Here is an 11869-nt window from a genome sequence, read left to right as displayed (position 1 = left end):
CTAAGAAAATTAACAACACTCTCATGCAGGGATGGGCAACTTGAGGCCCAACAGCTGTTTAGGCCTGCAACCCCCATCATCCTTAGCCAGCTTTCCTATGGTGGGGGATAATGGGTTTTAGATCAAAACATTTGGACGACTAAACGTTGCCCACTGCTGCAATGGTTCATTATTGAGAATGTGAAGTGCTGGAGTTAGTCATCTAAGTACCACCCCACTCTAGATACCCAAAAATATCTGTCATACATTGATGGTGGGTCTGGGGACCTACTCGAACATCTAAGATGTCCACAGAAATAACATGGCATCAAATTTTCAAGGTGTTGTAGCTATAGCAATCACTGTAGGAACATAGGTCCGTCTAATCAGAGGTGGGCGGACTTCAACCTTGTGGAATCTATTTTTTTATTTTTTTTTTACTAGTATCCTGAAGTCCACCAACCATAGCCAGGTGCAAAAAAGTAGCAGCAGGGCAGGAGTGAGGAAGGAGCTAGATGCAAAATTCTGGTTAAGGGGGTGGAGCCAATTATCTAGTGCAATTCATGAGCCATAAACCCAGATGACCTGGATACAGGAACCGACATCTGTGCTAGTGTTGACCAGGGATTTTCACACAGTCTAATACTGGCTAGCAGAGCTGCACAAAGACCGGGGGCAGATCTGCACGTCGGCCCCAGAGTGCATTTATGCGACCCCAGGGCACCCCGAAAACGATAGTCTGTACTTGCCTGTAAAAAGAAACGAGGAAGAGACGCCGACGATGACGCCGACGCCACCCAGCTTCCTGCTCCCCGGCCGGCTCGGAGAGCTCTTTTTGAAGAAGGCGGGGTAGAGAGCTTTTTCCGCTCTCCACCCAGCTCTCCATCCCAGCTGGGGAGCAGGAAGCTGGTCGGCGTCGTCGGCGTCATCATCGGCGTCTCTTCCTCGTTTCTTTTTACAGGCAAGTACAGACTTCGGGGTGCCCTGGGGTCGCATAAATGCGCTCTGGGGCCGACGTGCGGATCCGCCCCTGGCGAAAGACAACCACTTTCCAGTTAAGGAACACCAAGGCTAGGAGATAAGTAAGAATGTAAGAACTAAGAAAAGCCATGCTGGATTCGAACAAAGGTCCACCCAGTCCAGCATTCTGTTCACAGTGGCCAACCAGATACCCATGGGAAAAGGTCACGAGCACGACATGAGTGTAACAGCACTGTCCCACCCATGTTCCCCAGCAACTAGTGTACATAGACTTCTTGCCTCTCATATTGGAGGGAGCATTTAGCCATCATGACTTAGAAGCCATTGAAGGGTCTCTTCCAGGAATTTGTCCAACCCCCCTTTAAAGCTGTCCAAATTGTTGGCCATCACTAAATCATGGGGAAGTTAATTCCATAGTATAACTATGCAGTGTGGTTAATATTGTGATTAATAATGTGAAGCCAGCCAAGGCAGGGGATTCGTTTTTGTCCTTACTTGTTAAACTACTGGGGATCAGACACTATTGTTGATCTACAACAAATCATCCAGAGGTCTCCCAGGAGATCCCAGTCTACTTTCTGCTTGCCCATGGTCTACATGGACTGGCAGTGGCTAGCCAGGGTTTCAGGGAGATTTTCCCAGTCCTACCTGGACTGGACCAGACCTAAGCAGGTATTCTACCATTGATCTGTGGCTTTCCCCCACTGCCAGGTAGCTGTTATCTCTGGGATGGCCTGGGTCATGTTATACTCTCCATGTGAATGGGTCCTTGGGGGACAGTCAGGGTACTTTGTGTTGAGAAAAGGTTTAATGACAGTTTGGTTAAACACTTGCAGAATCGTTCTTGAGGGATTGCAGCAGGGAATGCTGTAAATCTACATACTCCCCCCTCCCGGCCCCCCAAAGCTGGCATATGTGCATTCGACAGAGAGAAAGCTCATGAGATCAGCCGGTTTGCAACCCTGACTCACCAGATAGTTTAAGCGGTTTGAATCCGATCCAGACCTAAAGCAACAGAAGCAGCTTCGGGAAGGGGAGAGGCAAGAATAAATTCATATTCCTTTCTCACTCAGTGGACCATACTGAATGATCTAATCCCTCTGTTTTTTCAACTACAAGGAAGATGAAATCATTTTGATGCTGCAGCGGAGTTTCAAGATAATTCAAGAATAAACTGGCCCAGGACCAATGGAAAGTAGTTTGAATGCGCAGTGCAAACAGGATGGGATTTCTAAGCGCTGTAGAGTACCCATAATATTAAAGCAAGGAGAAGATGCACCCCCTCGCCCTGCTGTTCCTGTGGTGCAGCGGCACCTGTGGGGCGCATGAAACTAAACCCTCCCGTCCTTTCTAAGGCCTGACTTTGCCCTTCACTGTGGAATTGGCCACAGAGCTGACGAACAACAAGCCCATTCGTTGGGAAGCTCAGCGGCTCTGGCAGATGCGATTTCTCTTTTGCCAGAGCAGAAGTGCGCACGCACGGCCCACGCATGGGCGATGATGTATCGAGGCTCAACATCTTGGCTTGAGGTTCGAAGCAAACCGATGGATTGCGTTTGAAGGAAACCACAAGAAACCACAAACGTGGTTTGTGTGTGTGTAACGTAAGCAGGGAGATATTTCCAACTGGCAATACTGCATAGTGTAAGAGCAAGGAAGTTCTACTTACAGCAGAGATTCCAGATAATAATAGCCTTTGATGAACTCTTTTTAAAAAAATAATAATTATATATATATTTAAATTTAATTAAATTTTAATTTAATACCAGGTGTATTTAAACTTTGTATTTTTTTTTAATTCCATGTTTAATTTAACTTCCTTCAGACCCCAGTGTTTACAATTCTCCCCCCACCCATATGTATTGTATATAAGCCTGAAATTCTCCATAATAGTCCATGTGTCTGATGACGAGAGCTCTAGTCCATGAAAGCTTACGACCAGGATAAATTTGTTAGTCTTTCAGGTGCCACAAGCCTCCACATTGTTTTTTGCTGCAACAGAGTAACACGGCTACCATCCGGGAAAAAGAAAAACATTTTAATGTATCACTGACATAGCGTCACAAGAAAAACTCACGTAAATCACTTTTATTAGCAACGGGCGACCTAACAGAGAAAGGAAAAAGAAAATCCAGGGCAAGACCTTGAGGTTTCTCCAACACTTGGCAGAAGACAAAGCAGGAATTGACAATGTGCAGGCAGAGAATCGGGCGTTTAATCTTTTCTGTTTGAGTTCTGGAGTGCTGGCATGAGCGAATCAAATGCAGATGTGCCCAGAATGAAAATGCAAGAGGCTCTCTTCTCGTGCAGAGAGAGGTGTAGAGCTGGGAAGCAGGTCTGTGCCTGCAAGAGAAAGGCACTGTTCGCCCTTCCAACAAGGAATGCTTCTGCAGCAGACGGACGGCAGAGTTCGTAGAGGATTTTTGAGTTGGAGAGAGGTTGGCCTGTACTACTGTTACCGTGACTGGAGTGGGGTTGTCAAGCCATCTCCTGCTCAGGCCTGCCGTTCTCACGCAGGAGCAAGACGCGAGGAAAAACAGGCACAAGAAAAAGGACAGTCACACAAACTCTCCAGAAACCAATCACAATTAATGGACCGGGACAGATTATGGCCTCCATCCGATGCGTGCAAGGTCCACAGGTCTATGGAGCAAAGTTTATGACGAGATGCAACAGCCATTGCCAAAGGGTCACATCCCATGTTATGGCTTAAGAGGGCGCACGGTGAATACATGGCAGTGTGCACCCTTATGTTCAATGCACGTCTGTCCTGTTGTGTGAACCTGAGGCAGAAGATTGCAAATAACTGTATCTCCTCCAAAGGCAGTACATTAGGTAAAATAAAATTAATAAGAAGAAGAATAGCTGATGCAAGTGTTATGACAAGGGCGGGCAACTTTGGCATCATTTGAGAGGCCACAGACTCCATGGCTGATTTTTTTAAAGGCAAATGTAGCGTCTAGAGAGCATGAATAATTTCCACCCCTTTGGCGCTCTATAGCTACCAGAAATGCCATCATCATCATCGTCGAATTCGGGGTCAGCGGGGGTGCTTGTGGCTCGTGTGCTGCCCCCCCCCCATGTTACGGTGCAGACTTGCTATCTAGCTGTCCCCAAGTCATGCCACTGCAAGGAAGGGCAGCAGTGTCTTTGGCTGTGTTGTTGTTGGTGTTATTGCATTTATATCCCGCCTTTTTTCCTCCAAGAAAAAAAGAGGCTGTACATGATCTTCTTCCTCCTCTCCATTTTATCCGCACAACAACCTTGTAAGGTAGGTTGGGCTGAGAGTCTGTGACTGGCCCAAAGTCACCCAGTGGGTTTCCATGGCCAAGTGGGGACTAGAACCCGGATCGCCCGACTCCCAGTCCAACACTTTAGCCACTACGCCACACTGGCTCTAGTTTGCACTAGTTTGGTGGCACACTAAATAGTCCTGATCCCTAACGAAGCAAGGACCAGCTCCAAGCTTGAATGGGCTTTAGGCAAAATGCTTACCAGTTGCGGGTGTTGACAAGGGCACAGGGCCCCCATGGCTGGACTTGCCAGAGCCACCATTTAAAGCCCCTCGCAACACAATGCTCTCAGGGCTTCGGCATTCACCTAAAGGCGCAGTGCTGGCCTGGTGAATGGACCAAGCGATGCCCTGGACCAAGCGATGGTTGTAACAGGGATGCCCTGACTGAGGACAGATGTTCACACTAAAAAAGGTTCTATAGCTTGTGCTGTTAAGATTGGCAGGCACCCTCACGGTCCCCAGTCACGATCAAACGTGGCTGAAGCTAAGAAACTCCAGAGCATAGGAGGAAACAGGTCGAAAATCAGGGACGCTGGACGGGTAGTGAAATTACCGTTAATGATTTGACTCAACTGCCCGCCCCGCCCCCCCCCCCCGCCCGGCAACTAAAAAAAATCACGTACGAATTCCTGACAATGACAGACTACCGAGAGGTATGCCAATTATGGCTGTGTTGTGGTAGTCAATCATGGCTTTTAGGTGCTCCTATCCAAGGGAGGTTGAAACTTAATGGCTTTGGGCCTTCGTCTTATGTAAGCACCCTGACCCGAAAGCTATTCACGCGGAATCAGTCCCGCCAACTTCAGCGGAGCTTATTCCAAAGGACGTAGACTTCGAATTGCTAGCTTTGGAATGATTTTCTCCACATCAAGCTGCTTATTACTGCCGCAGTGAGACGAGCCCAATCCTGCTCCCCACATTCAGCAACAAACGAGATCCAATCCCGCCCCCAGCCCCACCCAAAAAAGGTTCTATTGGGGTGCTGAGAGCAGACATACCTCTTACGTAGCAGAATACAACTATCAATAAGCTGGCTTAAAAGCCTTTCTTTTCTTCTTCTTTTTCAAAGGGCACCAAATACCTAGATATATCGTCTGCTTCGTATCTGGGTCAAGCCTACAAGTGCTCCAGAACAGACACAGATTTTAATAATAAAAAAGTGCTTATGTAGAAACGTGACCAGACGTTTCTGGGGCCACACTTTTGAAAAAGACAACAACAGCAGTGTCATCTAGGAAAGAAACAAACGTGGGATGGAAAACATCACACTTTGGGAGCATATTTGCATAATTTCCCAGGTTGTACAGAACTTATTCTGCAATTTTTAAAACTATTTCCCCCCCCCCAATTTACTTTGGGTTCTCTAATCCTGTGGTGGCAGTAAGGAGGTAGAGCAGAAACTATAGGCTAGACTAGATGTGATGTTTGTATGGCTGATTTCTCTCTAATGAAGAGCTGGCACGGGACCTCCCAAACCAGGTTGGGGCCAGGGCACGGGAAAAGAGGGGGATAATTCTGATTGGGAGCATAGTTGGGTCAAAGGGTTAAAAATCAAAGAAACCCCCACACCCACCCACCATGGTCCTGATCTGGTCCACCCCAGATCAGTGAAATCAGCTACACATGGGTAAACATGACTAACGTCACACCTAGTTTGGCCCTGAACCCACAGCCCCCATAAGTATGAAGAGGAGCCCTTGCCGGATGAGGAAGAGGCTCCATCCAGTCCAGCATCCTGGTCAACCAAATGCTTCCGGGAGCTCCACAAGCCGGGGATGAGAGCAACGGCTCTCCCTTCTCACCTGTCTCCTGCAGGTGCTGATCACCGATGGATGGACACTCCTAAGGACCGGAGATCTCATTCGGTCATCTCTTCGGCTCCTAGGATTCCAGCAGGCACTTTCAAACACAACTCCGCAATCAGACGGGCTAGAAAAGGGCACGTTGAGGAGGGGTAGCAACGGTTCTCGGGAACAGGAGGGTCGGTGCCAGATACTACGCAACATGTGCCCCATCAGGATCGTAAGCATACACGAAACCCGTTTCTATGAGGCACTGCGGGTTGTCAGGTATTTTGGCCCCTGGCGCTTCCAGGCAAGCAATTCTAATTCAGGATTAAATTGCGTTTCATTAACGAAAAGAACAGCCTGTGTTTGTGTGGGGGGTGGGGGATTCACTGAATCTACAGGAAAAGGCCCATAATTCAACCCCCACCTGTGTGTATTGTCAAATTCTTGGCAAAGGAAGTATCAACATGGGTACCAGTTGGCTAGTGCTGTTTGCAAGGTGTCTTTGGCCTGGAAAACGGCCCATTTTTAAAACTCTCCTTTTGGCTGACTCTTGCTGACACTCAGTCCTGCTTCTCCCCTTTATGCTTCCAAGGGTAGATTAACTCCCCGATGAACAGCTTCTTGCACAGAGTGCCCCAGGAGTCCTTGGGGTAGCAGCTGTAGGTTGGGAGCCTGTACATCTGCACCACGCGGCCGTAAGTCAGCGGGTTTATCTGGGGATAAAGAAGAAGCGAGAGGTACAGTCACAGTGGCTAAACCTGGACACAGCCCAATCTCAAGCATAACGGAATACGAGAGCGAATAAGAGTGTGTATGCACACATACACGTACACAAGGAAGACACACTAACAACAGGATAATTTCAAAATATACTGAGTGCTAACCATTTCGGCCTCCACCCTCATCAGTAGCAGTGATCTATTTTTTTTTTTATTTAAGATTTTCTGCATCCACAATGAACGAAATCTTTATTGCTAAAAGCGATAAGCCATCACAATTTGACATAGTTAGAAAAGTGAAATACAAGTAAAAAGATGAGCTAAAGCACATGGAATAAAAATAATTTAAAATAAAATAAAAACAGTAAACAAAAATACAAGAATACAAAAATACAAGACTTTTCTCTTCTCCCAGGCATTTCACAGCATTCAACAACGCTAAGTTTGTTTTTAATGGACCCAAAACTGTTGTTTTTATGTTTTTGATGGTTTACAATTTTGTATATTTTTAATGTTTACTGTTTTAACTTTTGTAGACCGCCCAGAGAGCTTCGGCTATGGGGCGGTATATAAATGTAATAAATAAATCAATATGGAAAGTCACATTAACATAAATTAAGAGCTCCCCAGTGGGGTACTAGATCAGCACATATAAAAAGGGCAAAATCTCCAGCTCCCCATTACGAAACTTGCAGATGGTCTTGATGCCCAGCTCTTAACTTACTTGCAGCCAAGGCAAATTGTGCAACCAGAGCAGTAATAAATACATTATTGCCAGCCAGCAAGATACAGTTTTACTCCACAGTGGATTGCTTTGCTCTTCTGCTGCTTTATACCTACCTCTGACAGACAGACAGACACACACTGAAGATTTAAATTAAAGTTTACCCACTCTGGCCACCTCCCCAACGCTATGCACTTAAAACTAAAGGCACTTCGGTCAGTTTGGTTATTCATTTTACACTGTTGGAAAAGGGAAGTCAAAAGTTCTGGGCCAACGTTAGAACACAATCGATGCAACAAAACCCAACACACGGTTCTCTAAGTGGGGGTTCTGACATGACTAGAAGAGGGGGCTGGGTGGGTGGGTGGGATTCTTAAGATCCTGAGCCAATGGAAATGTCCAGGAGATTTATCACCTGAGGATGCAACACTGGGCATTATTATTTTTTTTACATTTCTGCAGAGTAGGTTGCTAAGTGTAGTTCATTGCACTACACAATATCGTAAGTGCTCTGGCCCTGATCCAGCAACCCACTTACGTAAACGCTTAGCTCAGCATCCAAGAGACCCGAGTCCTATTCAAATTGGACTGGATCCAAGATGGCGCCGCTGACACCTTTTTATGGGGCTACGCGGGTTGAGGAAGCGAGCTGTCCTGTGGCATGGAAAAATGAAGAAGGGTTCTGTCCAGTTCAACAATCAACTGAAAGCTTCCTCCCAAAGCGCCATCGGTCCAATAAAAAGCTCTAAACCAGCAACTGCCCTTGTAATGCCAATTAAAAGGTAGACGCACATAGGCATAACGTTTCTCTACAAGCAGACATCAGATCCGAAAACAGATTCCCAGAATTTGTTTTCCCATTTACTTTCAGCACAGTTCTTCCTAATCAGCCGAGATCTGTGGCAAGGTTTATAAGAATTACACTGTCTTCAGAGTACCACCTGCACTTTATGCTCAGCCAAGTGAAGGAACAAATTCATACCATTCATACTGAGTGTCCAGCCAACATTATTATTATTATTATTATTATTATTATTATATTATTATTATTATTATTATTATTATTATTATTTATATAGCGCCATCAATGTTCTTAATTGACATGGAAAAACTATTGGCGGCTAATCAGAAACTGGTGATGTTCTTACATAAAATATCCTCTTCTCTCATTCTGGCCACATATTTTTAAGGGGAAAAAATAATGTTACGTGCAGCAAATTATTTGTTAAACTTGATGGGTGAGCTGTAGTGGGAATGCTGGGAGTTGCAGTCCAGCTCATCTGGAGGGGACCAGGTGTGTGTGGGGGAAGCTGGCATACAGGTGACTATTAATATCGTGCCATCTATGTTCAATGGGTCAAAAGGGGAAGAATATGCAATTATTTTAAATTAGATGTAGTTCAGAGTAGTTGCCGCAGGGTATTGGGTTTAGGGGGCTACTCCAAACATTTAAAGGGAAGGTGGCTCTTGTGGAAAGATTTGAAGGTAGTTAGAGAGGTGGCATCATGCAGGTATTCTGGGAGGCAGTTCGAGGCTTAAACGGCAGGCATGTTTTAGGGTGGATTCCTGCACTGAGCAGGGGGTTGGACTCGATGGCCTTATAGGCCCCTTCCGACTCTACTATTCTATGATTCTGAGTAAAGGAGAAAGCGCAGAGTCCTTGGAAGGAGGAGGAGGAGGAGATATTGTACAGGTACATTGTAAGAGACAGGGTGGTGGATAAGCTTGGCCTTTGGTCTGAGCCGGCACAGCTCTTCTTCTGTACAGGCCTTCTCTTCCAACGCCAGAGGACTCAGCAGCCCTTCCTTGCTCATTTGTCAGGAACCGGAAAGCTGCGCAACCTCATCTTGCATTTTGTAGCGCCTTGAATGGGCCGTGCCCACCACCTCTGGACTGTAGGACGCTGCCTCCTATCGACCCAGCCCCTCGGCGCTTCCATGTCAGAACTGTTTACGGAGCAACACGCCAGGGTTCCAAACGGGGCTCTTTCTCACCTGTACCTGGAGATGCTGGAAGTTGAACCTGGTACCCTCCGCGTGCAAAGCATGTGCCCTACCACTCGGCTGTCGCCCCTCAGTGCAGTATCCTTACCCAGCCCGGTGCCTTTTTCCTGTAATTTTTTATTCTGACGGAGCTGCAGGTGCCACTGAGACAGAGGCCAGTGATGGAGCGATCCTTCCGCTTGCGTCATATGCTGAATGGAAAGCCAACTGGAGGACTCAGGGGTACCAAACGCAGCAGCAGGGGCATCAGGCCTGCAGCCCCTCTCCACTATTCCACGGGATACTGGAGGGAGACTGGCCCTAGCAAAGGGGGCCACATGGAAATGGGGGGAGCAGAAGGGCCAGTCCCCCCACCCGTCCCCCCAAACAACAAGCCAGCAAAAGCGCTGAAATGGTTTACCTGCATCAGAAGTCGAAGGGGTTTCCCAGCCTCCTGCTCGAGGACTCTGAACTTCACACCAGCTGAAAACACACAAGCAAAAAGAGGTGATGGGAGGGTGCAGGCTCTACTGGCTGATGGCGACAGAGAGCCAGCAGACATTCCCTAAAAGAAGGAAGAGAAGCCAAGCTAGGATGACACGAGGGACGAAGGGAGCAAGCAATGGAAAGAAAGCCAGCTTTGTACTCATTTTGCTCGTGGCATCAATGTATTGGTGTTTGCCTGGATGTGTTGAGCCTAGGGCAAGTGCAGCATCAGGGAAATAATGGGGAGGGACCACAGCTCAGTGACAGAGCACAGGCCTGAGGTTCCATCCCTGGCAACTCCAGTTAATAGGGCCACTTTGCAGGTAATAGGAAAATGCTGGACTAGGTAGACCCTTGGTCTTAACCAGCAGAGCTCTTCTTGTATTCTCATGTTAGATGGACAAATCACCCGACCCACTTAAAGGCAGATTCCTAGGAAACAGTACACCGGATTCTGATGATCTGCCTTGTGACATATGCGTTAGCGTGCCCCTAGCTATGCATGTGGCAGAAACCAGGGAGCTGACCGGACAAGCCATAAGGTTCCTTAGACTGGACAGGCTGACCCCTTAACGCCTGGATTTTCTAACGCTTATCCCTGCTAAAATGTGAGCCCTGAAGAACAGAACCCAGTACTTGTGTCGGCTCCTACCTTGGGTTCCTTCGTGGAATTTTAGCGCTGGCTCTCTGCCTGTATGTGGACTTCTCCTTCAATCTCAGTCTTTTCAGGCTCAGTTGAAAACTGTTCTTTTTTCTAAAGCCCTTGGTATCTCTCCTTGAAAACCGGGTCCCAATTTTGTCTGTTCCCTATCCCCCCTTCCCCCTCCACCAGTGAGGGAGGAAGCAGCAGCCAGGCACCTCTCCACTGTGCCTGGGTCCAGCTCCAGCAGAGAGCCCCCTCCCCTCCTGCTACCAACTGTCTCTGGAGAGGCCACCAGTGAGGGAGGAAGCAGCAGCCAGGCACCTCTCCACCATGCCTGGGTCCAGCTCCAGCTGAGAGCCCCCTCCCTCCTGCTACCAACTGTCTCTGGAGAGGCCACCAGTGAGGGAGGAAGCAGCAGCCAGGCACCTCTCCACTGTGCCTGGGTCCAGCTCCAGCAGAGAGCCCCCTCCCCTCCTGCTACCAACTGTCTCTGCAGAGACCACCAGTGAGGGAGGAAGCAGCAGCCAGGCACCTCTCCACCATGCCTGGGTCCAGCTCCAGCTGAGAGCCCCCTCCCTCCTGCTGTCATCTGTAACTGCTGAACTTTACAACTAAGATTGTAGTGCCTGAATTTGCTTTCCTTTCCCCCCTCCTCCTCCTCCCTCCCAATCCCCTTTCCTTTTGTGTCATGTCTTTTAGATTGTAAGCCTGTGGGCAGGGACTGTCAAGAAATACTTTTGTAAGCCGCCGTGAGAGCCTTTTTTGGCTGAATGGCAGCATAAAAATCCTTAAATAAATAATAATAATAATAAAAAAATTAACTTTTAAACTTTTATTAAATTTTATTGTACATTCCTGGATTGTAAGCCATTTGGGCAGGGCGTTGTTTTATTGTGTTGTTCTTTGTACAGTGCCATGTACAGTGGTTGGTTGCTGTGTGAACAGAAAGATGGACTAGATGGACCCTTGGTCTGATCCAGCATGGCGCTTATGTTCTTATGTACATTTATGGTGCTTTATAAACAGATGATGATGATGATGATGATAATTCTAATGATGATGATGATGATGATGATGCATTCCTTGATTCAAAATCTTGGTGTCGTGTTTCTCAGAACGCTCCTGCTTTCGATGGGAGGCAAATGACGAGGCTTGCTAAGTAATCCACAAAGCTTTTATTAAGCAATAAATGTCTCTTCTACCTGAATAGAGTCTAACCTCTTGGAAACGTCCCCCTAGGCAAAACTATGCAAACTAAGCAAGACAATTG

The 11869-nt window shown here is 47.3% G+C and overlaps 1 protein-coding gene across 1 annotated transcript in view; it reads right to left on the bottom strand.

Moving 5' to 3' along the window:
* Positions 1–5867: 5867 nt before the first annotated feature.
* The window catches only part of PIGQ (phosphatidylinositol glycan anchor biosynthesis class Q), a 49416-nt gene continuing 43414 nt past the window's right edge, over positions 5868–11869 (bottom strand). Inside the window, exons 10-11 of the mRNA XM_063143293.1 lie at positions 9892–9953; positions 5868–6758 (exon numbers count right to left, since the gene is read on the bottom strand). Of these exons, the coding sequence (XP_062999363.1) occupies positions 6606–6758; positions 9892–9953 (215 nt within the window). The 3' untranslated portion in view covers positions 5868–6605. The remainder of the gene's footprint in view (positions 6759–9891; positions 9954–11869) is intronic.

The sequence above is a fragment of the Elgaria multicarinata genome, chromosome 17 (genome assembly GCF_023053635.1).
Source record: "Elgaria multicarinata webbii isolate HBS135686 ecotype San Diego chromosome 17, rElgMul1.1.pri, whole genome shotgun sequence".
In the NCBI taxonomy this organism is placed as follows: Eukaryota; Metazoa; Chordata; class Lepidosauria; order Squamata; family Anguidae; genus Elgaria; species Elgaria multicarinata.
The sequence above is the reverse complement of the archived record's forward strand: the minus strand, read 5'-3'. Positions and strand labels throughout refer to the sequence as shown.